The 24,705-nt window shown below is 36.8% G+C and overlaps 2 protein-coding genes across 5 annotated transcripts in view; one reads left to right on the plus strand and one right to left on the minus strand.

The window, feature by feature from the left end:
- PTPN21 (protein tyrosine phosphatase non-receptor type 21) overlaps positions 1-3,236 on the plus strand; it is a 62,367-nt gene extending 59,131 nt beyond the window's left edge. The window contains exons 16-19 of the mRNA XM_045562317.1: positions 948-1,076; positions 1,262-1,496; positions 1,904-2,064; positions 2,711-3,236. Of these exons, the coding sequence (XP_045418273.1) occupies positions 948-1,076; positions 1,262-1,496; positions 1,904-2,064; positions 2,711-2,839 (654 nt within the window). The 3' untranslated portion in view covers positions 2,840-3,236. The remainder of the gene's footprint in view (positions 1-947; positions 1,077-1,261; positions 1,497-1,903; positions 2,065-2,710) is intronic.
- A 9,856-nt stretch (positions 3,237-13,092) lies between these two features.
- The window catches only part of SPATA7 (spermatogenesis associated 7), a 34,299-nt gene continuing 22,686 nt past the window's right edge, over positions 13,093-24,705 (minus strand). For 3 of the 4 annotated variants that reach the window (XM_045562327.1, XM_045562343.1, XM_045562337.1), the window contains 7 exons: positions 24,025-24,494; positions 22,836-22,902; positions 19,465-19,580; positions 17,819-17,869; positions 15,798-15,875; positions 13,963-14,017; positions 13,093-13,715 (listed from right to left, as the gene is read on the minus strand). In XM_045562327.1, coding sequence (XP_045418283.1) covers positions 13,131-13,715; positions 13,963-14,017; positions 15,798-15,875; positions 17,819-17,869; positions 19,465-19,580; positions 22,836-22,902; positions 24,025-24,494 — 1,422 coding nt within the window. In that variant the 3' untranslated portion in view covers positions 13,093-13,130. The remainder of the gene's footprint in view (positions 13,716-13,962; positions 14,018-15,797; positions 15,876-17,818; positions 17,870-19,464; positions 19,581-22,835; positions 22,903-24,024; positions 24,495-24,705) is intronic. The other variant, XM_045562351.1, reaches the window with a different exon arrangement.

Consider the following 24,705-nt stretch of genomic DNA (forward strand, 5'->3'; position numbering starts at 1 on the left):
TGTTCGCTGTCCATGACCTGGTATTCACCTACAGTATCTGCCACCAAGTGGGTGCGCAGTGAAAGGATATGGAGCCGTAACTGGGAGGCTGACAGCCCTGGGGGAGAGTGTATGTAGAACAGGGCTCGGCCATTATGGAGAGTGATCTTAACTCAGAAGTCCAGAGATGAGACTAGGTGCTGTGTCTCACGCCTGTAATCCCAGCACTTTGGGATGCCAAGGCAGGAGGATTGCCTGAGGCCAGAAGTTTGAGACCAGCCCAGGCAACATAGCTCGAGACCCCATCTCTACAAAAAAAATTTTTTTAATTAGCTGGGTGTGATGGTGGCATGCCTGTAGTCCCAGCTACTCAGGAGGCTGAAATGGGAGGATTGCTTGTTGGCTATGATTGTGCCATTGCATTCCACCCTCTTAAAAAACAAAAAGTTTAGAGATGAGACTACCTTAGATAGGAAGATAGGCTTTTTTCCTAGAAATCTGACATGAGCTTAGCTTTTTAGCTTAATTGCTAAGGTTTTTTCCAACATGCTTAGGATTTCATGAGGGGAAACGGTTTAAAATTTGGGGTACAATGATGTTGATACTGTTTTTATAAGAAGAGGAGCCATAGCAGCAACAACAGCTACTCACCGAGTACTTATGTGCCAGGCACTGTTTATATTGACTCAAATACAACAGCCCTTAAGGGCAGGCAATATTTGTATAAATGAGAAGTGAGATTCAAAGAGGTTATGCAGATTGCCCCAGTTACGTACATATTATGTGTATTCACTGTACATAAATTTATAAAGATGTCAGTAATGGACGTTGTATTGACAAGGGAAAAGATTAAAAGTCCTTCCTTACTCTGCTGAATATTTTAGTTTACTTTTTTAGTACTACCATGAATGCATACGTACATATATCATATACACACATAGCAATTGTTTAACCTTTCCTAATTTCAGGTCTCTGTCAGTGGAATTGAGTGGGATTATATTGCCACACAGGGACCATTACAGAATACCTGTCAGGATTTTTGGCAGATGGTATGGGAACAGGGAATTGCAATTATAGCAATGGTGACAGCAGAAGAGGTACGTACTCATTTCTCTTAACTGATTTTGCTCAGCTTTCGAAGAACAGTTAATGTAATCACCTAGAATCCTGACCCTTAGAGAACGAGTCAGGGTAGGATTACAGTCCGAGTTTGAGATGCTGTCTGTGTGAAAGGGCACTGTCGCTGGAGCGTGTGGTGTTTAACTGTACTTGTCTTTAACAGGAGGGCGGAAGGGAGAAGAGCTTTAGGTATTGGCCACGACTTGGTTCCAGGCACAACACCGTCACCTACGGAAGGTTTAAGATCACAACCCGGTTCCGCACAGACTCTGGTTGCTATGCCACCACAGGCTTGAAGATGAAGCACCTTCTCACAGGGCAGGAGAGGACAGTGTGGCATCTGCAGTACACAGATTGGCCCGAGCATGGCTGTCCGGAAGACATCAAGGGCTTTTTGTGTGAGTGTCTTTGTTCCCAGGACAGCCTCCTCTGGAGCATTAAACAGAGAATAAGACTTAGGTTTCCGAAGGGTTTTATGTTGTCTCCTTTAAGCTTGGACTTGTTTTAAAGTAAAGAACATAAATGTTTTGAGGAGGCTTAACAGAAGAAACTTGGAAGGTGTCATTTGAATGTTGGAACTGACTCTTGAGGAGCTCCCCCATTTTGTGGATAGACGGGGGACGCCCTGCAGAGGCGATGACTTGCCCACAGCCACGCTGACCCCTGGCGGTTGGCATTGGTTAGTCAGCACCCAGTGCTCTAGATCTGCAGTCCTCTCAGTCAGTGGAGAGAACATGAAAACTGAGTTGTTAATTTGATATGCTTTAATCCCTGAGTATTTTTCTATTTCATTGATTTTTTATAGCATACCTTGAAGAGATCCAGTCTGTTCGACGCCATACAAATAGCACAAGTGAACCCAAAAGCCCCAACCCTCCGTTGTTGGTCCACTGCAGCGCTGGGGTAGGAAGGACTGGCGTCGTCATTTTGTCAGAGATCATGATTGCCTGTCTGGAGCACAATGAGGTGACGACTCTTATCCTAAGCCTGACCTTTTTTGGTGGGAATAAGGCTGGGGAAGAGAGGGAAGTAATGACCTAATAATAGCTCTTTTTGAATACATTTTCTTGGACTATGGAGGCTTCAAGATGTTATTAAGTGCTCCTTGCAAAAGGTTGTATCTTCTTAGAGATTCTCAGTACCTATTAGCATATTAAATACCACGAGAAGTCACATAATAAATGAAGCTGTTTTGTTTTACCCAGTGTTTTTCAAATTTGAGCTCAGAAGTCCTTTTTCCTGGAATAACTATTAACTTTTCAAGGACGATTAGTGTGGTAGCCCCGTGTGGGACGTACTGAGCTGATACTGACAGCACTTAGCACAGTGCGCTTTTGTTGAATCTTGGGATTTGGTGAGATGTGGTCATTTACGTCGCACCAGATAAAGGCAGGGAGCTACACCCAGGGTATTCTGAAGAAATAGTCTGCATGGACCTTCTATGTATGGTTAAAACTAATCAGAAGTAGGCAATCACAGGTTATTTATAGAAGATGCTGAGGTAGAAAAGAGACTGTCTGCTAGCCAGATTTCCACTAGGACACCAGCTTTCCCCGGTCCTGCCTCCCCCCAGGGGAGCGCGTTCCCTTCATCCTGGTTTCTCTCATCCTAGGTGCTGGACATCCCGAGGGTGCTGGACATGCTGAGGCAGCAGAGGATGATGCTGGTGCAGACCCTCTGCCAGTACACATTTGTGTACAGAGTTCTCATTCAGTTCCTGAAAAGCTCCAGGCTCATCTAAGCTCCCACACTTGTTTTGGGGACCCAATCATGTGAAGCGTTTACAGCTAAAAAAAAAAAAAAAAAAAAAAGCTTGCCTAACTCATACTTGTCCAATTCATACTTGCCGCCGCTCGACACGTGATCCAGGCAATGCTACATCGGGACATAGATGGTGTGGTGTGAATGGCAGCGCACTGAAGGAAATATGCAAAGCACAAGGCCGAAGAGGGGTTTCTAGCCTGGGAGAGGTGCTGACGGAGGACTTGGTTTCGAGGCCATTGCCCTGCTCCGGTCTGTCCGACTTGCAATACTTGCACACATTTTGGAGATTGTATTTTGTACACAATTCTCTATTTTACTGAAGCTATGCTGGGCAATTCTGGCAATCATTAAAGCGCATAGATTTCTATCTTAAACTAGTTTTTGATAATGGGATTTTATTTTATGACTAAAATATTTAGGGATTTTCTTAGCGAGAAACCGAACTTTCCATGGGGATGATCCACAAATATGAGTGGTTCCTGTCTAACTTTGTATTTAAAATCATGTTATTATTATCTTTTGTTGTTTTTAAAAAACTTTGGGTACTTAATGGTTTTTGTTACCAAACCGAAAACTGTAAGGAGAATCTACAAAAGTGTTATTCTGAAACGTGGAAAGCATTTTTATATCCAGAAATTTTTTTTATCCTACAAATTCTATACAGTTGTACCTTCTGTTTTCCACACAGGAGCTCAACTCATTAAGGTACTGAAATGAGTCAGTTAATGTAAAGGAAAGCAGGGAATGAAGGCACATTATTTAAAATGTAATAAGATAATCAAATTCACTATTTTTTCAGTATTATTCATAAACCTAAATGAGTTTGATTTCATTGGTTGAAAATGAAGTGAAAAACAATTGCCTTAGGGTGGTTTCAAGCACTTTTTTGTTGAAAACAAATATGAGTTTTAATATATGTGTTGCTTTCTAGATGAAACAATAATGGACATTGTTTCAGAAGGAATATTTTGGATGAGATAAGGATTAAGAGTATGTGAGATGAGTAGGACAAGAGTAAGTGGAGTGTGATGGTAAATGCAGGGTGCCTTTGGTTTTACAAAAATGCAGTATTGTCTGTGCTCAGACTGAGGTGCTGGGATGGAGAGTAGGGCTGAGGAGGGTGGGGGCTGCGCCTGCAGCACTGTCCCCGGGGAATGCAAGGCCTGTCATTGTCAGTGACTTTGTGTTTCATGGAAGTTCTTCCACCTAAACCTGTATTATTTTTTTTTTCATACCTAAGTTCAAGTTTATATTATCATTAGGAGAAGCCTTGAAGAGACTTTAATAGTTTTCACCTCTTCTCCCAAAACCACAGCCCAAATTTGTGGGGTTACCAGAGATTGCTGTGGTATTCAAGAGGATTTTATCTCCTGAATCCCCTAACTTCACCCCTGGGGTCAATTTTAGCTGTTTTGTTTCCTCTCCCCATCCCATTTAGGTACATCCTAATGGACAGAGCCAAGCTCAGTTAAAGGCGGAAAAGTGTCTTTGGCCCCAGGCTAAGATGGGCTTGTCACAGTTCCTGTTAAATAGGTAAGGACTAATCTGTATTTTTAGCTAAGGAGCCATCTTCTTTTTCCTCTTTCTTAGGCAGTTTCCTTACAGTGGAGAGCTTCTAAAATGTCAAATCTAGGGCTGTTTTCCCAGTTTACAATATTCAAGGCATCATTCTGATTTCCCATATCACTCCTAAGCTCTAAATGTTTGTTGTCAGCTATGAAACTGGATCTCCTACATACTGTGTGTGCCAGCCTAACTGATTTACTCAGAAACCAACCACCTAAGAGGGAAAATAAGAAGATATCAAGGAAAATAATATTGAAAGTGGGCACACATCTCATTTAGGAACAAAATATTAATTTTAGATCTAAAATACTTTTAAAGGTCCTGTTTAAAGAACAATAGAGCTAAGTAAAAATATTCAGAAAGAGCTCCCCAGAAGAATGGAATAAGAGTTTTATGGTGATATTTCCCATCTCAACACCATATAAAAGACAGCAATTTTTCTGATGCTTTTTCTTCCAATGGTACATTTTTTTAAAATGCTTTTCTGTCAGGTTTGAACATTTTGAAGTGTCCCATTGACAAGAACATATTGTAAGACAAAAATCTAATTAAAGAGTAATATATGGTGTATTTGTGTTCCTGTTGTAATAATTTGATAAGTAAATTTTTTAGGGCAAAATTACACTGTTTAAATGTCACTCTTAAAATGTCACGTTTGACATTGCTTCTAAGAGCTATGTAATTTTAAACTTTAATTGCAGTTAGCGAATGTGAAGGGATTCCTGAGTAAAAATCAATCTACATACGTTGCTGGAGTTTGAAATGTAATTTTTCAAGAGCAAACTGTGGAACATTGAGGTTTCATAGGTTTGTCATTTCTGAATTAAGGATGTTACTGTTTGCCAAACTTATACAATGCTTCATGTATCTTAGTCTCTTTTAGTTCCTGAATCTTAATTTCATATCAGAATTATAAAAATGTACATTTCCACAGAAGATTATAAACCAGTGTTTTCCACTGATCAATTTTGATATCTCTGGCATCAGTTTTCCTGATTAGTGGAGTCTTCTGATGAAATATTTTGGTTGATAGCTTTGAGCACTGAAAGTGCTTATTTTAGAATATCATTTGGAAAGTTAATTGCAGTCATTATTATTTTCTTCTGGAACATCTACTGTGAAGTATTCAGAAAGCCCTAGAATTTAGTCTTTAAAATTCTTTGGCAGGATTAAAACAGAACTGGGCCTGTACTTCCTTAGAAACTTCCAGAAAGCAAAGCAATGTGTATCCAGAAACAGAGGCAGGAGGAGAATGTGGTGGTGGCACTGAGTGATGACAGCAGGGCATGGCCAATTTCTCTGTGAAGCTTTCACCATCAGAAAATAGTCATTTCAAATAGGCTGATATGTTAATGTTCACAATACTGAGAGAATTTAAATATTTAATATACAATTATATATATTAAACTGGAGGTTAGCTGCAACTTATCAAGAATGGTTGGAGATTTACAAGAACAAATGGAAACAGGAATTGTTGTTTATTGTAAATCGTCTCTTAAATTGGACTTTTTAAAGGAACTCTTTTGGATAGAAATTTAGGGGAATTTGCTTCCCAGAAAGATTTCATGCTGAACAAGCTAAAACTATCACTTTCTAGTTTAGTTTGTTTTACAAAGAGAAATTGCAGGGAGCTCTTATTTTAAGCCGAGGGATAGACTTTTCAAAAGTGGAGTAATAGCTCCATTAAGAATTTGCCTGGGAAAATGTTTGTCAAAAGAATACAAGTTTTTCAAATTCCTGTCGACAAGGGCTCCATTTACCCTACTATCTATAATCACTTGTAGAAAAATGAGAAAAAAATGAGGAAGTCCACTTTAAAGTTTGCATAGGGATTTTAGAAAATACTTGAAGGGACCCTTGGATTGTAAGTGGCATAGTTTTCTATTTCAGGTAGTACCCAAATAAAAATGCTCTAAAGTTCACTTGTATGTTGCATTTAAATGTAGCAATATTTACCCTCATAAGTGATGCTGTGGGTGTTAACTTTTAGTTTGTCGCCTGCAAAGCTTATTCAAACCATAGGGGGCCTGAAGGGTAACCTGTGGTACAAAACCAGATTGTTATATGGTATTCTGGACTCCAGGAAAATATACGGCATCTTTTCTCCCTACTGCACTCTGCTGGTGAGATCAGAGAACAGATTCTCCCTGCCTCTGCCAGGCAGTGGCCACTAAGACTCAGAAAGCAATTTAGTCAGACTGGTCAGTGTTTCATGGGAAGACTTCACAGAAGTGAATATCCCAGCATTTGTTGCTGGGAAGGAAGTTGAGTGGTATGTGGGTAAGGTACAGAATGGGGCTGCCTGTGAAACTGGTAAAGGATGGGCCAAGAAGGGAGTTTAAGGTCTGTCACTCAGCTGAGGGGAGAGCAGTTCCAGGGCAAATATTATGTAAAGGGTATCTCCAGGTCACATACAAGTAAAGTTAAACTATGCCTGCACATCATTTTTCCAAAAATGTTTAAGTTTACATATGTGTACTTGAAAAACTTAGTTTTCAAAATTCTGGAGTACATCTAAACATTTTCCAACATTGATGGTTAAGAAAGGGATAGTAGCCATATACTTTTAAGTTATGCTTTAATGTATTATAAACAAGTACAAATGGATGACAAGACAGGAATAATTGTGTTTTAACTTATAACTGTAGAACTTCTAACAGTATGGCTGATGTACTGTTCCAAATTTCTGAAAATTACTTATTAGCTAGATAAATGTTTTGATCACTATTCCTTAACTTCCATTAAATCTTTTTGTGTTATGTAAAATAAGAAGACTGTTAAAAATCTATAAAATCCCTCGACTTTGAATCTACAATGTGGTGTACCTGCACTGGCTATATAGCAGTACACAAATCGCATGATTGCAATGTGTAAATCTGCAATTTTAACTGAACTGGCAGGTGGTTTTTAAACTGCAAAAAGACTACATACTTTAAGTTGTCAAATGTGACTACTGACATTTAAGTGTGCATGTGTATTTTAAATTAGTATTTTCTAGAAACTTGGTGAAACATCTACAGTGTTCACTCCTAGGAACATATCTACACTGCCAAAGAAATTCAGAAGGTTGGATTAATATCTAGGTTAGCCAGATTATGAATCCATTGAGCCTCAATTTTGAGGGTAGGTTGATGGGACTAGTACAGATTTAATAACTAGTTTTGTTTGCATCTGCTCATTCATCAGCTGAGAAAACTGAACAAATGAATGGAGAATATAAACAATCACTTATTTTAAATATGCTAAGAGACTGTCCAAATTTTTTTATCCTGGAAGTTTATTAGAAATCACTTGAAATTAATGACTGAATGAGACAAATCTTTTGGTACTTAATATTAATTGAAATGTAATTTAATCTTAGAGTTAAGTGTCCTGAAAGGATTTTGGTAAGGTTTTGTAGTTTTACTGGAATAATACCAGTGCAACCCTGGTTCAGTCCAACAACTAGCCTAAAAAAAGTGAATATTCTCCAGAGGTGACAAATTTATTTCTAGAACAGATTTAACAGAAATGAGATTAAAAATACAAAACTTTAAATCCATCTGAGTTAAAAAGTTAAAAGAAAAAAATGTAAGAAAAAAATACTATAATTTGCAACCATTTGGTAGAGTTCTACTGGGAGTTTTGTTTGCATGGTTTGGTTTTTGTGGCACAATATAGAAATTGAGGAGATAGTTATTGTGTAGGGATGATTCTTAATGTTTTTGAAAAATTTGTTAATATCAATTTAGACCCTCTCCATATTAGGTTTTTAAAATTTCTATATTAAGGGTAAGCAGCTTAATTTCCAGTAGAATTGAGCTATTACGTATTTATCAGCAGACTCAATTTCTAAGCACCACATTGAAAATGGGAGAAAAATTAAAATCTGTAATTATATCAAGACTTTAAAAAAACTTGGATATAGTCAAACCTTACTCAAAACATTGGCACTGGGCTCAATGAAGTATTTTTTCTTTTTACTGTATTCTCAAGTAATTTTTTACATTAATATAAGACAGATTTTTATCATGCAGATGTTGTTACATGTTAAATGAATATTTTCTATGAAGTCATCTCAATGTTTTTCATCTATTGTACTATTAAGAGGGGAAAATTTTGATTTGTAACAGCTTTTTAGTGCAGATGAAGGAAGACTTACACTGTAACAAACCAGAAATTTGTTGTCTATTTCTTTGTTGGTTTTGTTTGAAGCAATCCAAACTCTAACCATAGTAAATTTAGCAAAGCATAGTTTAAAAAATCTAAATAGCAAGTCTATTTAAATAAAAATTCCAAAAGAGGTTAATATGATTTAATATGCCATCAAACCTAAAACCAAAATTTGGAGAAAATTTTATGTGAAATACATTTTCCTAGAAAGTTGCCCTATAATTCAAGCAATGCACTGGGAATTCTACTTTTCCAGACTAATAGTATACATACTTATTTAGCATTTTCTAGTTTAAAAAGCAATTTTATGTGCCACTGTCTGATGGTCAATGATGTAAAAATGTATAATCAGAAAGTTAATTCTACATTTATTGGTTTGTAAAGGTGTGTACATTTAATGGGCAAAAAAGCTTGGCTGAATGTAATATATGTGAAATGAATATATTTTTGCCATGAAAATAAATATTTGAAGCAAGATATGATTTGTGTGAATATAATAGTGCAATTAAAGCTCTTTTGCCTCTTTTTTCACTGTAGATTTTATTGCATAGAGGCATATAATTAAATTAGTCCCATTTCCCTATTGGATTAGTTTTAATGATGTACTAGACAAGAAATACTTTTTAGTAGTTGCCAATCTGTCATCATACATCTCCAGAGTAATCAATCACTTAAGAGTTACAATGGATCTTGCCAAAACAGCCAGCTTCATCAATCAAGGTATTTGTGGACCAATTAATACACTTGAATAAATATTTATGTACTTCTCAATAACTTCGCGCGGTGGGTTGGCAGAGCTCCTCATGTGGCCATCCCTGTAGTGGCACTTACTACTAGTTACGTGTCCACTTTAGTGGGTTTGTTTTTGGCCCAGCAGTGGCAGCAGCATCTGGAATCTTGTTAAAAATGCAAAATCTTGGGCCCTACCCCAGATCTGAAAATTCTGTCAGAAGCTATGAGGATGGGCCCAAAACTTGCCTCAACAAGTTCTCCAGGGGATTCTGATACACACTGAAGTTTGAGAACTACTGCTTCAGTAATTAAAAAGTCACAGATGTTTAATATGGATTCCAGTTTGGGATTCATTCAATTAATAGACACTAAAATTTATTAATGCAGTTTCTATTAGGTTAATGATATTTATAGTTGTGGTAGGTTGGACAATGGTCCCTTAAGAGATGTCCATGTCCTACTCCCCTGAAGTTCTGTTATCTTACATGGCAAAGGGGACTCTTCAGTTAGGATTAAAGATCTTGCAACGGGGAGATTATCCTGGATTATCTAGGTGGGCCCAAAGTAATCACAGGGTCTTTATAATTTATGAGAGAGAGATTTTAAGATGGTGCATAGCTGGCCTGGGAGATGGAGGCAGAAGCCACAGTGAAAGAATGCAGCCACTTTTCTAGAAGCTGGTAAAGGCAAGGAAACATTCTCCCCTAGAGCCTCCAGGATGAATGCAGCCCCAGAAATACCTTGATTTTAGGACTTCTGACTTTCAGAACTGTAAGATAACTTTTTTTCTTTTTAAGTTTGTGATAACTTGTTATAGCAGCAATAGGAAACTAACACAACTCTATGTATTCCTTTCTCAAGAAAAACTCGAAGGTCAACTCACCTGTTCTTAGGATCTTGGAAGAACTAGGTGAACATGGAAGCCACACATCCAGGACTGTTAAGTGTTTTAGCCTCAAAATTCAAATGTTAGCACAAAACAGAACGCCCACAGCAACAAGACTAGCCGTGGAGCAAAACTTTCCTTACCACAATCCAAAAGCGTCTTCCCCCAGTCTTTGAATTACACACACAGATTTGCTCCTTTAGCACATGCCACTCATTATTGGTTGCATCTGGCTGGCTACTGGGGAAAGTAAGTTGTTAGGGCAGCATCTTTTAGCACTGGTGTGAATCAATTTAGCAGATTACTTTCCAGTGCTACGCCAGCACATGAAGGGTGAACGAGTGTTTCTACTTCTAGATGTAAATTATTTCAATTTTAATTTCTATGGATCTAAGACTTAAGCTAAAGGTAACTCTGGCATATAAAGGCAAAAGAAATCTTTTGATCATCTAGTCCAAGCTCTTTAAAACCTAGGTGCAGGATAAAGTAATTCATTGGCAACCATACAACTAATTAGTTCACTTGGCAAATTATAGTCTTGTCCCATAAAATCTGCTCTGATCTTTTCTGATTGGCTTTACTGAGGAAAAAAAAAATGTGACTTTTTAAAGGAAGCCATCTAAGATGGATGCTAGTTTATATTTTATACTACTGAAAATGTGAGCGAATAAGGAAATTTTCATGCAACTTAGCAATTTGCTACATTCATCTTTCTACACTGGGGAATTTGCACTTTCTGAGTCTAAGAAAAGAGGAAGCATCTGCCCTATTTTCCCGATAACTTTGTCTACAGCTAAACTTCCCCTTAAGCTCAAACTATCTTCCTCCATGAACGAATGCATTCTTGTCAAGCAGACAGTGAGCTGGGTATCCAAAGAGAAATGGGTCCTTCCTCTTGAGCTTACAGCCTATAGTGGAGACAAACTGGGTAAATAAAATTATAATTCATATTGTAGATAGGAAGGAGTCCAGATTCCAGACCCCAGAGCTGGGGTGGGAGAGGACACATGTTGGGACAATCATCCAAGGTTTCACTGGAGCTGTTACATTCAATCTGGGTTACAAATGAAGGCTCCAGGGTGCAGTGGAGGGGACATGATGTTCTGAGCAAAGAGCAAGTGCAAAGACACGGAAAGGACTTCTGTGTGTTCAGGACACGCAATTGGGAGTGACAGAGGATGCTTGGGAGAGAATGGCAAGAGATAAGCTGGGAAGGAAAATATGACTTTATAAAAAAATGCCAAAAGCCTGGACTTTATCTTGTTAGCAAGTGGAAACTCTCTAAGGTTTTTGTAAAGAAGGTAGTGGCATGGTCTGTTTTAAAATATTAATAGGAGCCTGTGAGTTTTTAATTCTCATAAACCCATTTAATTCTTACAACTCTGTGATGAAGACTCTGTAATTACTCCCCTTCAAGAGACAAGAAAGCACAAAGAGGTTCACTAACCAGATCAAGGTCACAGCTCATAAGGAATCAAACCCAGGCAATCTGGCTCAAAAGGCACACTCTTACTCATCACACCTCTAAGCCTCAGAGTTGAGGATGGGCTGTTTGAAGAGTTTAAGCCAGTGTTTCCCAAACTTACCATTCACATCCCACCTTCAAACAACTTTTCCCATATCCAAGAACCACTTTTAATATTTTCTAAAATCAACTCATCTTTTAAAGCTTAAATTTTAAGGGGAAACTAGAAGACAACAACAAAAAAATGTCCTAACTGGTACCCAAGTTGGGTTGGGTCATGGTCCCAGAGACCAAAAGCTGTTCCAGAGTTAGAGCATAGAGAAGACTGGACATGTCAAAGCAGAGCAAAGTTTCTAGAATAATATTTGGGTTGCTATTGTTTTTATCCTCCACAGTGCCTAGGCATGAAACTTTGTACATAACAGGCACTCATACTCAATTATATTAAATAGTTAAAAAGACATAATCAGACATGAATCTTCTGAGACATGTCCTAATAGTAAGGGTCCCATTCATGAACTACAAGGGTAAGGGAAGGGTGTCAGGCAGGTCTGATGGAATTTTTCACTCACAAGAAGAGACAATATTTCACCTAGCTGACAGACTGCCCTAGCTCATTGATAATTAGAAGATCCTTGAGGCTTCAGATATTGTGGAAAGTGAGAAAAAAGAAAGATACTGTAGATAAGGCGCAATGCTTCAAGACTCATACTAGATCACAGACCATTTCCAGTTGCCTACAAAACCACTGACGTCTAGGTAAAATATGTTCCACTGAAAAGCAACTTTAGAAATTGTGACTGAGAGGTCTTCAGGTGACCCCAGTGATTCCAGCCTTTTGGAATTCATACCCTTGTGTAAATATCCCCAACGCTTAAGTGTGGGAGAGACCTGTGACTTGCTTCTAACCAAAAGAATATGGCAAGGGTGATGGAAAGTTACTCCCTGTGATTATGTTACATTATACGAGACTCCATCTTGCTAGCAGAGTCTTTCTGGTTTTCCTGTGAGCCTTGAAGAAGCAAGCAGCCATGCTGTGACCTGCCTAAGGAGACAGCCAAGTGGCAGGGGAACTGCAGGCAGCCGCTGACCATCAGTCCGCAAGAAAAATGAAGCCATCAGATCTATAACTGCAAGGAAAAGAATTTTGCCAACAACCTGAAAAGAGTTTGGAAGCAGGTTCTTCCCTACTCAAGCCTTTAGATGAGACCACAGTCCTGACCACTACTGCCTTGATTGTGGTCTTCAGGGCAGAAGACCCAACTAAGCTGTGTGCTTAGACTCCTGATCCATAGAAACTGTGGGATAAATAGTAAATGTGTGGTGTTTTAAGCTACTAAGTTTATGGTGATTTATTATGCAGCATAGAAAATGAATATATAAAAGAAATAGAAATCTTAATATATAAAAGAAAAAAAGAAAAGTAATATTGAGTTACTGACCATTTGAGGTATTTATTAATGAAGATCAAACATCCAAAGGGGAGTCCTCCATGCTCATTTCCATGATTTTAAGAGCTGGTAATCCCATGTCATGATTATTGTCACCTTTGTCACTGGAGAACCGAACAGATTGGGAGAGTGATGTGTTAACACAACATAATTCATTTGAAGTCTCAACCTTTTCACTATCGCTATCACCTTCAATGACAGTCACAGAAGTTTCCTGATCTATTAAACTGTCTGAAATACTTGGATTGTTTTCATCTGAAGTTGAAGCTTCAAGATTTGTTTCATCATTCACTTGTTGAATTATAACCCCTTCTGAATACTTTGATTTATAGATAGGCATGAAAAATTCATTTGGTGAAGAACAAATCTCGTTCTCATCCTTTGGTACAGACAATAACATATCCAAAGCCTTTTTGTATTCTTGACGTTCGTGTTGAATTGTTATTTCTTGCTCATTTTTAAATTCCTTTTTTTCTGAATTCCCAGCCTTTTCAAAATCAAGTAAAGTCAGCACTTCAGCATCATTTAGCTTTACTGAGTTTTCCTCCGGTGTGCAGCCTAAGTCTACCTTTAGGCCATGCAGCAGGTGGCGCATTTTTTCCTAGGATTAAGAAACAGATGAGAATAATTATATTCATTAAAGCTAGTCAAACTGAATTACTTTTGTCTGTACTGCTATGAATCTCATAGTATTAATACTGTCCCCTCTACTCCCCCTCTCCTTCCCTCAAAAAAGTTCAAGAGAATAAAAAGCACTCTATTTTAATGCATACTTTGAGGGTATGGAAAAACGTCAAAATTATTTCTAAATTAGAATTTTTCTAATGAAGTTCTAAAGAAAGACAAACCTCCTCCAAATGTTTATTTTGTTTAATATGTCGCTCGAACAGTCGTTCTAAAAACCTACAAAGGATAAATAAAAATGTTAATGTCTCAAAATCAGAAAATCAACTAAATATAAAATAGCCATGTAATACCAAATTCCTGACGGTTGGAAAATATTTTTTAGATTAATGTTTTTCTCTCTAAAGCTGAAGACTAATCCTTCCCTGTTCTGTCAAGTTCTCCAACTTGGAAGATAGCATGGCTTCTACTATGTAACGCTTCCAGTGACAGAATGGATGCCAATGTTTCTGAAATATTGTATACTACTTTTATTTCTTTGAATAAAATTCTCCTCTCACACCTCCCCCCAAAAGCTCTTTCTCTCACATACGTGCATAAACCTCCCTTCCTCTCTTTCTCTTTCACATCTATACACCCCCCAAAACCAAACCCTAAAGAAAATCCTCTAACAGATTTTACAATGCTTCCTAAATTGTACTTGAAAAAATCCCACTGATGGTAAATCCACATAATAACCTAAAAGATACCACTTATTAAGTACCACTCAGTGGTAGACATTTGTGCTACACACATACTAATCATTTTACCTCTAATCCTGAACAACGTTGGGAGAGAAAGGTATTGTAAAAGACTATTTTAAAGATAAGAAAACTACATCTGTAAGATAATTTCTTCTCCCCTAAGGTCACACGCCATCAGGAAAATTTAACCCTGATTGTGTTTGGCTCCAGAAAATTTATTCTTTCCACAACACCAGTTCACCCCTCTACCACATGAGTGTATCAAAAGTTTTCTTGAAAAATAACATTTCTTTTGTTACCATCAGTGAAGTTATGAGGCAACCTCAGAGTTAGTAGTTCTGAATTATTTAGGAATTTTTTAAAAATATAACAAAATTTAACTTCTTAAACATTTTCAAGTGTACAGTTAAGTAGTGTTAAGTATATTCACACTGTTGTGAAACAGATCTCCAAAACTTTTCATTTTTCAGATCAGAAACTCCATAGCCATTATGCAAACATTTTTAACCAACTTTTTTAAATTGAAGAGGTATACAGAATTATTGCCCCAAAACTTTGTTAGGTCTTTTTGATGTATTTTTTATACCAATAATGAAAATGTTTAATTTAAAAAAACGCTTGATTGTACAGGATAGAAATAATTTATTGGAAATGTCTACACTTGGCATATTATGACAGAAAAAATCATGTATTGTATACATAATAGGGTCCTCCGCTACATAACAAAGTGGAGCCTCGTGCCTAGTAAATTTTGTTAAAATTTTTTTTTATTATGGCAATTATTATTATTGCCCGACAATGAACTTCAGATACATAAATGTTCAAGCTACATTCAGGACACATAGTTGCCCTAAAATATGCAATATCTAATCTGGTTTTGCAAACTTTCCATTTCATGTACAGTGTGCAAACCTACTTTTTAATTTGTCCTCATTTTACTAGATCTAATGCTAGTAATAGATGTAACAAAAATGCTTGCTTTTGATGCTCATGCAGTTTCAGAAAGTAAAATGGGATTATGGAGTTTTGTAAATAAGAAGCAAAAATTTTATTTTACTAGTCTATTATAACCAAGAGATGTAAAATATTTAAATAAGTAAAATCTCTGTTCCTTCCTATAATTGCCCCAAACTGTGAACTTTCCCTAGAGTATGAATTAAACATTGTTTACAACTTGCTATCTATTATAAGTCTATGATTCCAAAAAGCAATATAATTTTTCACTTCCTAATATGTAGAAATAACTTTGAAAATTAATATCATATGAAGAATATTTAATGTACTCAACTGCCAAAACACAATTTAAAAAATCTAACCTGTTTGAAAATAAACCAAGTTTCAAAATTTCTGCAGTTACATCTTCAATGAAACTCAGATATAACAGTTCTTCTTCACTGCAAAGGCAAGGCAATATACAGCATAAAAATGATTGCTTACTTATTCTGAACACTATAAAACATGAGTAGCTAATTAGAAATATCTATCTCATTAAGGGGCATATTATAAAACAAACATTTGTCTATCGTCTCAAATTATGCAAGGATAAATATTTACTAAAATGAATTATTGCCTAATAGAGTAAAATTTCATAGGTGTCTGCCAATATCCATAGGAGTAAAAAATAAGCGGAATTAAAATGAGAGCAACAAGTAAGAGAGCAACCAAGGGCAAGAGGGCAATCAAATGCAATCCACTGGAGCAAGTGTTCCCAGGGGGTGTTTTAAATGTCCTCTAGCTCCTGACCATGTCCAGCAGCAGAGGTGTGAGCCCCTCTGCAACAAGGCACTTAGAGGAGGCAAAGAGAAAAGTAGTCCAGAGAAAACCAAGAGCTTCGACATGAAGTTTGATCCTAGTTTTTTTTTTTTTTTTTTGAGACAGAATCTCACTTTGTTGCCCAGGCTAGAGTGAGTGCCGTGGCGTCAGCCTAGCTCACAGCAACCTCAAACTCCTGGGCTTAAGCGATCCTCCTGCCTCAGCCTCCCGAGTAGCTGGGACTACAGGCATGCGCCACCACGCCCGGCTAATTTTTTCTATATATATTTTTAGTTGGCCAGATAATTTCTTTCTATTTTTAGTAGAGACGGGGTCTCTCTCAGGCTGGTCTCGAACTCCTGACCTTGAGCAATCCACCCGCCTCGGCCTCCCAGAGGGCTAGGATTACAGGCGTGAGCCACCGCGCCCGGCCTGATCCTAGTTTTAAGATGGCATCTTGTTTTAAGGTTGAGAAATTTACTGAGCAGAAAAATGTATTTTTTCTCAAAATGTTTGGAAAAGAGAAAAAAATTCTAATAGGAAAATTTGTAAACATAAATATGCCAGCAACTTTAAATTACTTGAACATATTTCTCTATTATACCATAAGTGTATTTTAGTAGCTATAAGATTAGGATACTATTATAAATTTGATTTTAATTAGCTGAAATTAGTAAATAGAAGATATAAATAGCAACTATACAATTACTGAATAAACAAAAATAAAGGGAAGAGTTAATAAGCAAATTACAAAATACATTGAAATGTTTTCTAAAAAGTTACACTTTCAAACTGTTTCACAGAATCTTGCTTGCTTAAAAGCAGCAAGTCTGGAAATAAATTTAATTTTATAAAATAGATTACTTTCCCTGAAAAAATATAATAATGTACAAGTAAAATATATGCAAAGAACTGGTGAGGTCAGAAACCTTTAGGAAGAGTGTCTTGATCTACCAAAAGTCTGCATTTCTCTAAAACATTTTTTTTTTTGAGACAGAGTCTCCCTCTATCGCCCAGGCTAAAGTCAAATAGCATCGTCATAGCTCACTGCAACCTCAAACTCCTGGGCTCAAGCAATTCTCCTGCCTCGGCCTCTGCTGGAGTAGCTGGGACTACAGGCATACACCACCACACTCAGCTAATTTTTCTATATTTTGTAGAGACGACAGTGTTTTGCTCTTGCTCAGGCTGGTCTCAAACTCCTGGCCTCAAGCAATCCTCCCACCTTGACCTTGCAGGGTGCTAGGATTATAGGTGTGAGTCACTGTGCCCAGCCACTAAAACACTTCTTTATTATTTTGTTATTTTAACTTACAAAAATAAACAAGAATTATGGGTACTAATGATTAAAACAATAGCAAGTATTATTAACTTAAAGACAAATTTCTACTACAGATAAAAATGAAATGATTGATCCAGAAAATTCTGTTCATTTTCTCAAACTCAGCATGTATTATATGATTGATACTCCAAAGCTGGTTGTAAGAGAGATTAGTGCTCAATCCTGACTTATTTAATAATGGTTTCTATTATTCTTAATTCTTGATTCCCACTAAGCAAAATGAAGAGGTCAAAAAGAGCTTACTCAGAGTAGATTTTACTCCTTGGAGGATGCAGGGAATATTGACATACTGTCCTAGAAAGAGAAAGTTAAAATGTTTAAGCAAAACAATGACTGGCATACAATAAGTGTTCAATAATATTATATATTAGCACAGGTTAAATATCCCTTATCCAAAATGCTTGGAATCATTAGTGTTTTGGATTTTGGATTTTTTTCAGATTTTAGAATATGTGTATTATCTTCTTACAGGTTGAGTATCCCAAATCTGAAAATCTGAAATCCAGAGTTGTCCAATGAGCATTTCCTTTGAGAGTCATGTAGGAGTTGGAACATTTTGGATTTTGGATTTTCTGATTTGGGTGCTCAACCTTTAATAATATGTTTTAGGAGTTTTAAAGTACTTTCATATCCATGATCTAATTTAATCTTCTAAACAACCCTACGGGGTATATTGGTAAGGTATTATTTTTCCCATTTACTAATGAGTACACCAAGTGTCAGAAAGGCTAAATAACTTGCCCAGGTTGATGTTGGTAGGTAGCAAAGATGGGTTTTTGAACTAGCTTTCTAGTTACAAGTTCACAATCCTTTTTAAAACTATATTATGACATTTCTCCAGTATAAATAATAACAATTTGACTAAGGTTAACATATAAGTAATACTATAAACAGAAACTTTACTATGGAAATTTTTCTTAAGCTGGTCATTATAATAATTTTGTCATTATTCAGTTATATTACCATTAACTAATTCGAAGCTTTTTATTTAGGTATACTCAATTATAATATTTTACTTTATATCGTTTAGATAGAAACTACTAGAAAAGATAAATATTTCTTTCTTTAGGTCATTCTTTATATTCAGTGCAAATTGGCTCAAGAGCAGCTTATAAATATTGAGTTACCTGTGCTGAAGCACCCCAAATTTCAAGGACAGAGAGGTTAACAATGAACTCCCAGTGGCCTTAGCAAGTGAGGTCTCCCCAGAAAAGGCCAGGAGGGAGAAGCTGGGTCCTGAGGGGATCGTGTGCACTTTCCTTCTGGTCTGCTACATGACACCTCATCCTTGCTCTGTTTCTAATCTCTATTCCTTCCTTTCTTCTGCTCCCTTCATCTCATATCCAATCTCTGACACTAAAAATGTATTTGTGAAAGCTGAAACTATCAAGGTATTTTTAGTTCAATCACCTGCTAATCTATCATTTTTATTTCAGTGTAATACTCCTTAATTATTGAACATAAATGATAGTATCTTAAGAGTACTTCCACATAGCACAGATAGATCAAGCTCTAGCATATGGTGAATATTCAAAATCACAAATTATGATTCCTCAAATGGTAAGGTTCTTCAGTATTATTTGTGTCATGTACATTGGTTAGCGTCATTGCCAGAGCACCTGTCTTGGGGAAAATAATTTTTTAATGAATAGCGATGACAAATAATATAAGCTAGTATCCCTTTTACCTTTACTAATGAATTACCAAAATTAATTCATTTAAACCTTTATTGAGCACCTAACTGTAAGACTTCCTAGGTAAAACTGCCACTGAATTGCATAACACCACAATAGATTAGACCATATAATTAAAATAGTACTATATGTCTGTTATACAGGAAAGCAATTAGGTAAAGATAGTTGAAGTTATTTCTCCTATAAACTGTTTACCTTGGTGAGAAATGCTGAAGAGCACCATCTTTAATCTCACTCCATGTTAAGCCAGGCTCTTGTAAAGCTAAAGGAGTTATTTTTTCTTTGGTATCACATGTTATACAGTCAGATGCCTGAGGATGCAACAAAAAGAATAAATCTTTATTTTGCTTCAAAAATATATTATGAAAGCAGAAATAAAATTACAAATTTCAAGGAAAGTGAAGAGATATCCAGTAGATAAAAGTGACACAGTACAACAAAGAATGTTTTAGAATTTTTCTATCCAATCGGCACTTTTTCCTTAATCTTAAAGATAAAAGGACTTATTCTTTGTATTTTATTTTTTTGAGACAGAGTCTCACTCTGTTGCCCAGGCTAGAGTGCCATGGCATCAGCCTAGCTCACAGCAACCTCACACTCCTGGGCTCAAGCGATCCTCCTGCTTCAGCCTCCTGAGTAGCTGGGACTACAGGTATGTGCCACCACGCCCAGCTAATTTTTTCTATATATTTTTAGTTGTCCAGCTAATTTCTTTCTATTTTTTTTAGTAGAGACGGGGTCTTGCTCTTGCTCAAGCTGGTCTTGAACTCCTGAGCTCAAACGATCCACCCACCTCGGCCTCCCAGAGTGCTAGGATTACAGGCGTCAGCCACCATGCCCAGCCTAGTCTGTATTTTAAAGAACAACATTTTAAATGACATTAAGAAATCACCACAAACATATAAAGATAAAATGAAGCAAACTTACAGCTTTTAAGTAAATTTGAGAAAAAAAATCCCTTTATTCAGAAATTCAAATAGCTTATCTGTTTTGAAAGCCAATATGTCAAATATGTAGAAGCAGTGGTAGTATGGTAGTATGAACAATAGCATCAACAAACTAACAAAAATAACAGAAGCTTACTTTTACAGAATCCTTCCTTACAATGTGCCACACAAACTGTGCCAAGCATTTAATCACATAGATTTAATCTTGGTAATACTAATTTACGTATAGTGCTTTACTGTTTTAAATAAAGGTGCTGTCAAAATGTGGCTGTATTCCTGTTAATACTCTACTAGCTTCCTCAAGTTAATTGCTGGTGGCACTGGCTATGGAGTATGGGGACACACCACTTTCTTTCAGGGTTATGGATAAACATCTGGAGTGCAATGTAATAAAGACAGACTTCTGCTTTAGTTCCCAGAGTTATCTATAGAGCTAACTCTCTTCATAAATCTCAAGCTAGTAATAGCCATAATTTCTTAAGCCTTTACCAGGCTAGGCACTTTACCTACATCATTTACTCCTTCCAAAATCCTGCAAATTAAGTACAGTTTTTCTAGATGAGGAAACTCAGCTCTCAGAGGATAAGTGATTTGTCCTTGGGCCTAAGTGGCAAAGCCCTATGCCAAACAGCTATTAAAAGCTGAGATGGGCCGGGCGCGGTGGCTCACGCCTGTAATCCTAGCACTCTGGGAGGCCAAGGCAGGTGGATCATTTGAGCTCAGGAGTTCGAGACCAGCCTGAGCAAGAGCGAGACCCCGTCTCCACTAAAAATAGAAAGAAATTAGCTGGACAACTAAAAAATATGTATATATAAAAAAAAAATTAGCCGGGCATGGTGGCGCATGCCTGTACTCCCAGCTACTCGGGAGGCTGAGGCAGTAGGATCGCTTAAGCCCAGGAGTTTGAGGTTGCTGTGAGCTAGGCTGACGCCACGGCACTCAATCTAGCCCGGGCAACAAAGCGAGACTCTGTCTCAAAAAAAAAAAAAAAGCTGAGACGGAAACATACCAACTTTGAGAAATAAAAATAAAATCCTAAGCCCCCCAGTTGACCAAACAGACTCTCTCTTGGCCAAGGGGACTCCAGAGAAACCTTAAAAACTATTATAAATTCCCACCCATAACAGGACGGGAGGTCAGACATGCCTTGCTATGCCCCTTCCCGCATTAAGTGCCATTAGGCTTTCTTTCCTGTTAAAACACACACACACACACACACACCAAAGACCCTAGCCTTTTGGAAACACCTGCTCCACCGCTAGATGATTTATACAACATCTGACCAACTTTCCTCCTGATTATAGACTGCCAACCATGGACTGGTTCTGGCCGGTGTACAGAGGATGTGCATAGTAGGCCTCCGCCCTTCATTTTACCTTTCGACACACACAGCCTAATTTTAATGCATTTAAATGTTAAGTCTCCACCCCAAAGCGAACATGGGACATATATATGTAGTATGCATGCTTGCTTACTACACGTGTGTGCACCCCCTTCGTGAATACTCATAGCTCCTCCTATAACCTGTTAATATGTATACTTAGCAATTCCACCAATTCTCCATAAATTCCTGTCTTATTCCTTCCCTCCCTTGAAGTGCTTGCTTTAGGCCTTCACCAGAGGCTACACTTCCCAGTTCCCAGCCTGTGAGGATGGCCAGCCTGAGGGCTGTAATCCTTTATAAAAAAATAAAGCTCTCTTTTCCAAATTCATGAACTTAGTGATTAAGTTGGCGGTTCTACCCATTTTCAAAACAGAAGTGGGAAATTGAGTGTGATTGTATTTTATTCTTGTCTCTCTGAATCTGTGACATTTTAATAGAAAAATGATTTTTATAAACAATAAATTTAAGTTGGGACACAAGCATATGATTGATACTCCAAAAATAAAAATAAATCAGTTTGTCTCAAAATCAAACTTAAAGCTTTAATATTTTTTAAAAATTTAAATTTTTTATTTGTATATATTCATGTGGTCCTTGCTACATTGATATACTGCAGTGTGGTGAAGTCAGGACGCTCAGTGCATCCTTCACTGGAGCAACGCACACTCTACCCACCAAGCAACCTCCCATCATTTGTCCCCCAAAGCTGTAATATTTTAAAAGAAATGATTGCTAAGCATTCAAAACATAAACACTATAATAAAGAGCCTTACAGTCTAGAAAAAGACAAACTTAAGAGAATGATATCTATTCTCATAAAATGTATAATTTCCAATAATATAATCAGTGGCAATTCTTTAAAAAAAATACAGGCATAAAAACTCAAATAACTTCTACACAACTTTGCTGGCTCCTTTAGTAATCCAGGTTTGCAACCTTGAAAACAATACTTAAGGTATTTTATTCATCCATTCATCTGTCCAGCCAGCCAATAAAAAAATTTAGAAAAGATGCTAATAATAAAATGATTTTTCAGATTTAGCAGGATCTACCTCGCCATTCAGAGGGAGCTATAACCATTTGTAAATAGGTAAACCTTCTGCATACTGGCTATAACATGCACAAGTGCCACCAAGAGATCATTCTTTACAGTCCAAATAGCTATATAGATTCTATTTACATTAAAGCATCTGTAATTCAAATGTGGCAACACAAAAATATTTCATATTTCCTACCTGCTTTATGTTCATTTCTGAATCTGTCAAGTTCTTAGTCTCAGCAGTCCCTAAATCAGATTTAAAGCTGCAGTATTTTAAAAGAAATGATTATTAATCATCTAAAATATAAACACTGTGACAAGCTTTACTGTCTATAAAAAATAAACTCAAACATAAGAGAATGAGATCCATTTATTCTTATAAAATATGTAATTTCTAATTATATAACCAGAAAATAGGTATGGTTTGGATTACATATCGTTCTTTTTCCTTTCTTAAACAGTGGCTACATTTCAGTTAGACAGAATGGGACTAGTGAAATAGGAACTATTATCTTTAAAACATTCATAAATATAATCATAAAAGGATGTGATGATATGATCTGCTTCCCCACTTGACAAGTTCTATCATAAATTCAATTCCTTAGGTCTTTGATTAAACGTATGCAGACTCATCTGATATTACTGTACCTCTTGTCTATACTAAAGAAAAAAAATACTAGTCTTAAACTGGTTTTTACTTTCTAGAATAACTAAAACCTTAATACCAGACAAATCATTTATGCAACACTAGAAAAGACAAACACGATCACAAACCTGCTAACTCTCAATACTTTACAAGCTTTGCTGAATATTCACAGTATGCTAGACACTATTGTATTTGAAAGTATTGAGTCAAATGACAATTTTCCAGAAAGTATCCCAATGGTTTAAATTTTTCCTGGGCAGTTGTTGCTATATAAGACTGCATGAATATCCGCAGGGAGGAAAGCACAGGTAGATAAAGAGTTGGTTTTCTTCCCCTCTTATAGCCCACTGTTTTGCCACTTTTAACATAAATCAATATGCACATTTACACAAATGCTATCTGATGACATATCTTAAGATTCTCTGAAAGTATAATATTTAAAAGCATATGAAGTTTTAGAACCATATTTGAAACATTAAGATTTGTAACACTCATATTTACAAGGAGCTTGACAAGTTTAATAGCTGTTTATTTTTCAATAACTACTCTGATAGTCTAGTGATACACAGAAAAGGAAAAGTCACCTTAATCTCATCCAATTAAAAGGGCACTATCAGACCTTAAGTCTAGTATTTAAGGAATATTAGAAATAGAAACACACAATAGAAAGCAATGAATATTAATTAATCTATGTTCATCTAATTTCCTGGAGGATTTACTATTGGTTGATGTGCCATACCTGCTTAATTCAGTCTGGGTTTCTGCTTCTGTGTGTTGATCTGTAAAATCCTTTTTTCTTTTGGCAGGTGTGTAGTATCGATACTGTGACAGGAAAGATTTTGCTTCTGTTTTTAAAGTGCGGGGAGTGAATGGCAATTGTTTGTTAGAAAAGAGTTCAGAATGTTTATCCAAAAGATCTCCACTGGGTGCTTTTGAAATGACTAACTGAAACCGGTGGGAACTTGGGAAGGAGCTTCTGGGCCTTCTGCCATATGGGGTTCTAGAGCATGGTTTCCTGGGCCCGGAGGCTACGTAATCCATGCTGGACAGGGAGAAACTGGAGTTCTTCTCAGTACTACTCATGAAGACTTTATCGGATTTAGGTAGATTTAGTCTCTCTGAAGAAGGTATTAGTGACCGTGCAAAGGACTGAAATCCATTCACTTCTTCTATTAACACATCATCTTCATCTTGCGGTTCCCCTGAGGGCTAAGAATATTGGATTTGATAGTCATCGATTACATTACAAATTCATATAAATGGGGATATCCAGATTATACATTAAAAATGATTGCCTCAGAGGATTATAAAATTAATTTCTATGTTCCTGAAGATGTTAGAATTTTATATGAAGTTCAGCACAAGTATTTAAATTAAAATACTGAAATATAATTCTAAATATAAGCAATAGCAATCATTT

The sequence above is a fragment of the Lemur catta genome, chromosome 1, assembly GCF_020740605.2.
Source record: "Lemur catta isolate mLemCat1 chromosome 1, mLemCat1.pri, whole genome shotgun sequence".
In the NCBI taxonomy this organism is placed as follows: Eukaryota; Metazoa; Chordata; class Mammalia; order Primates; family Lemuridae; genus Lemur; species Lemur catta.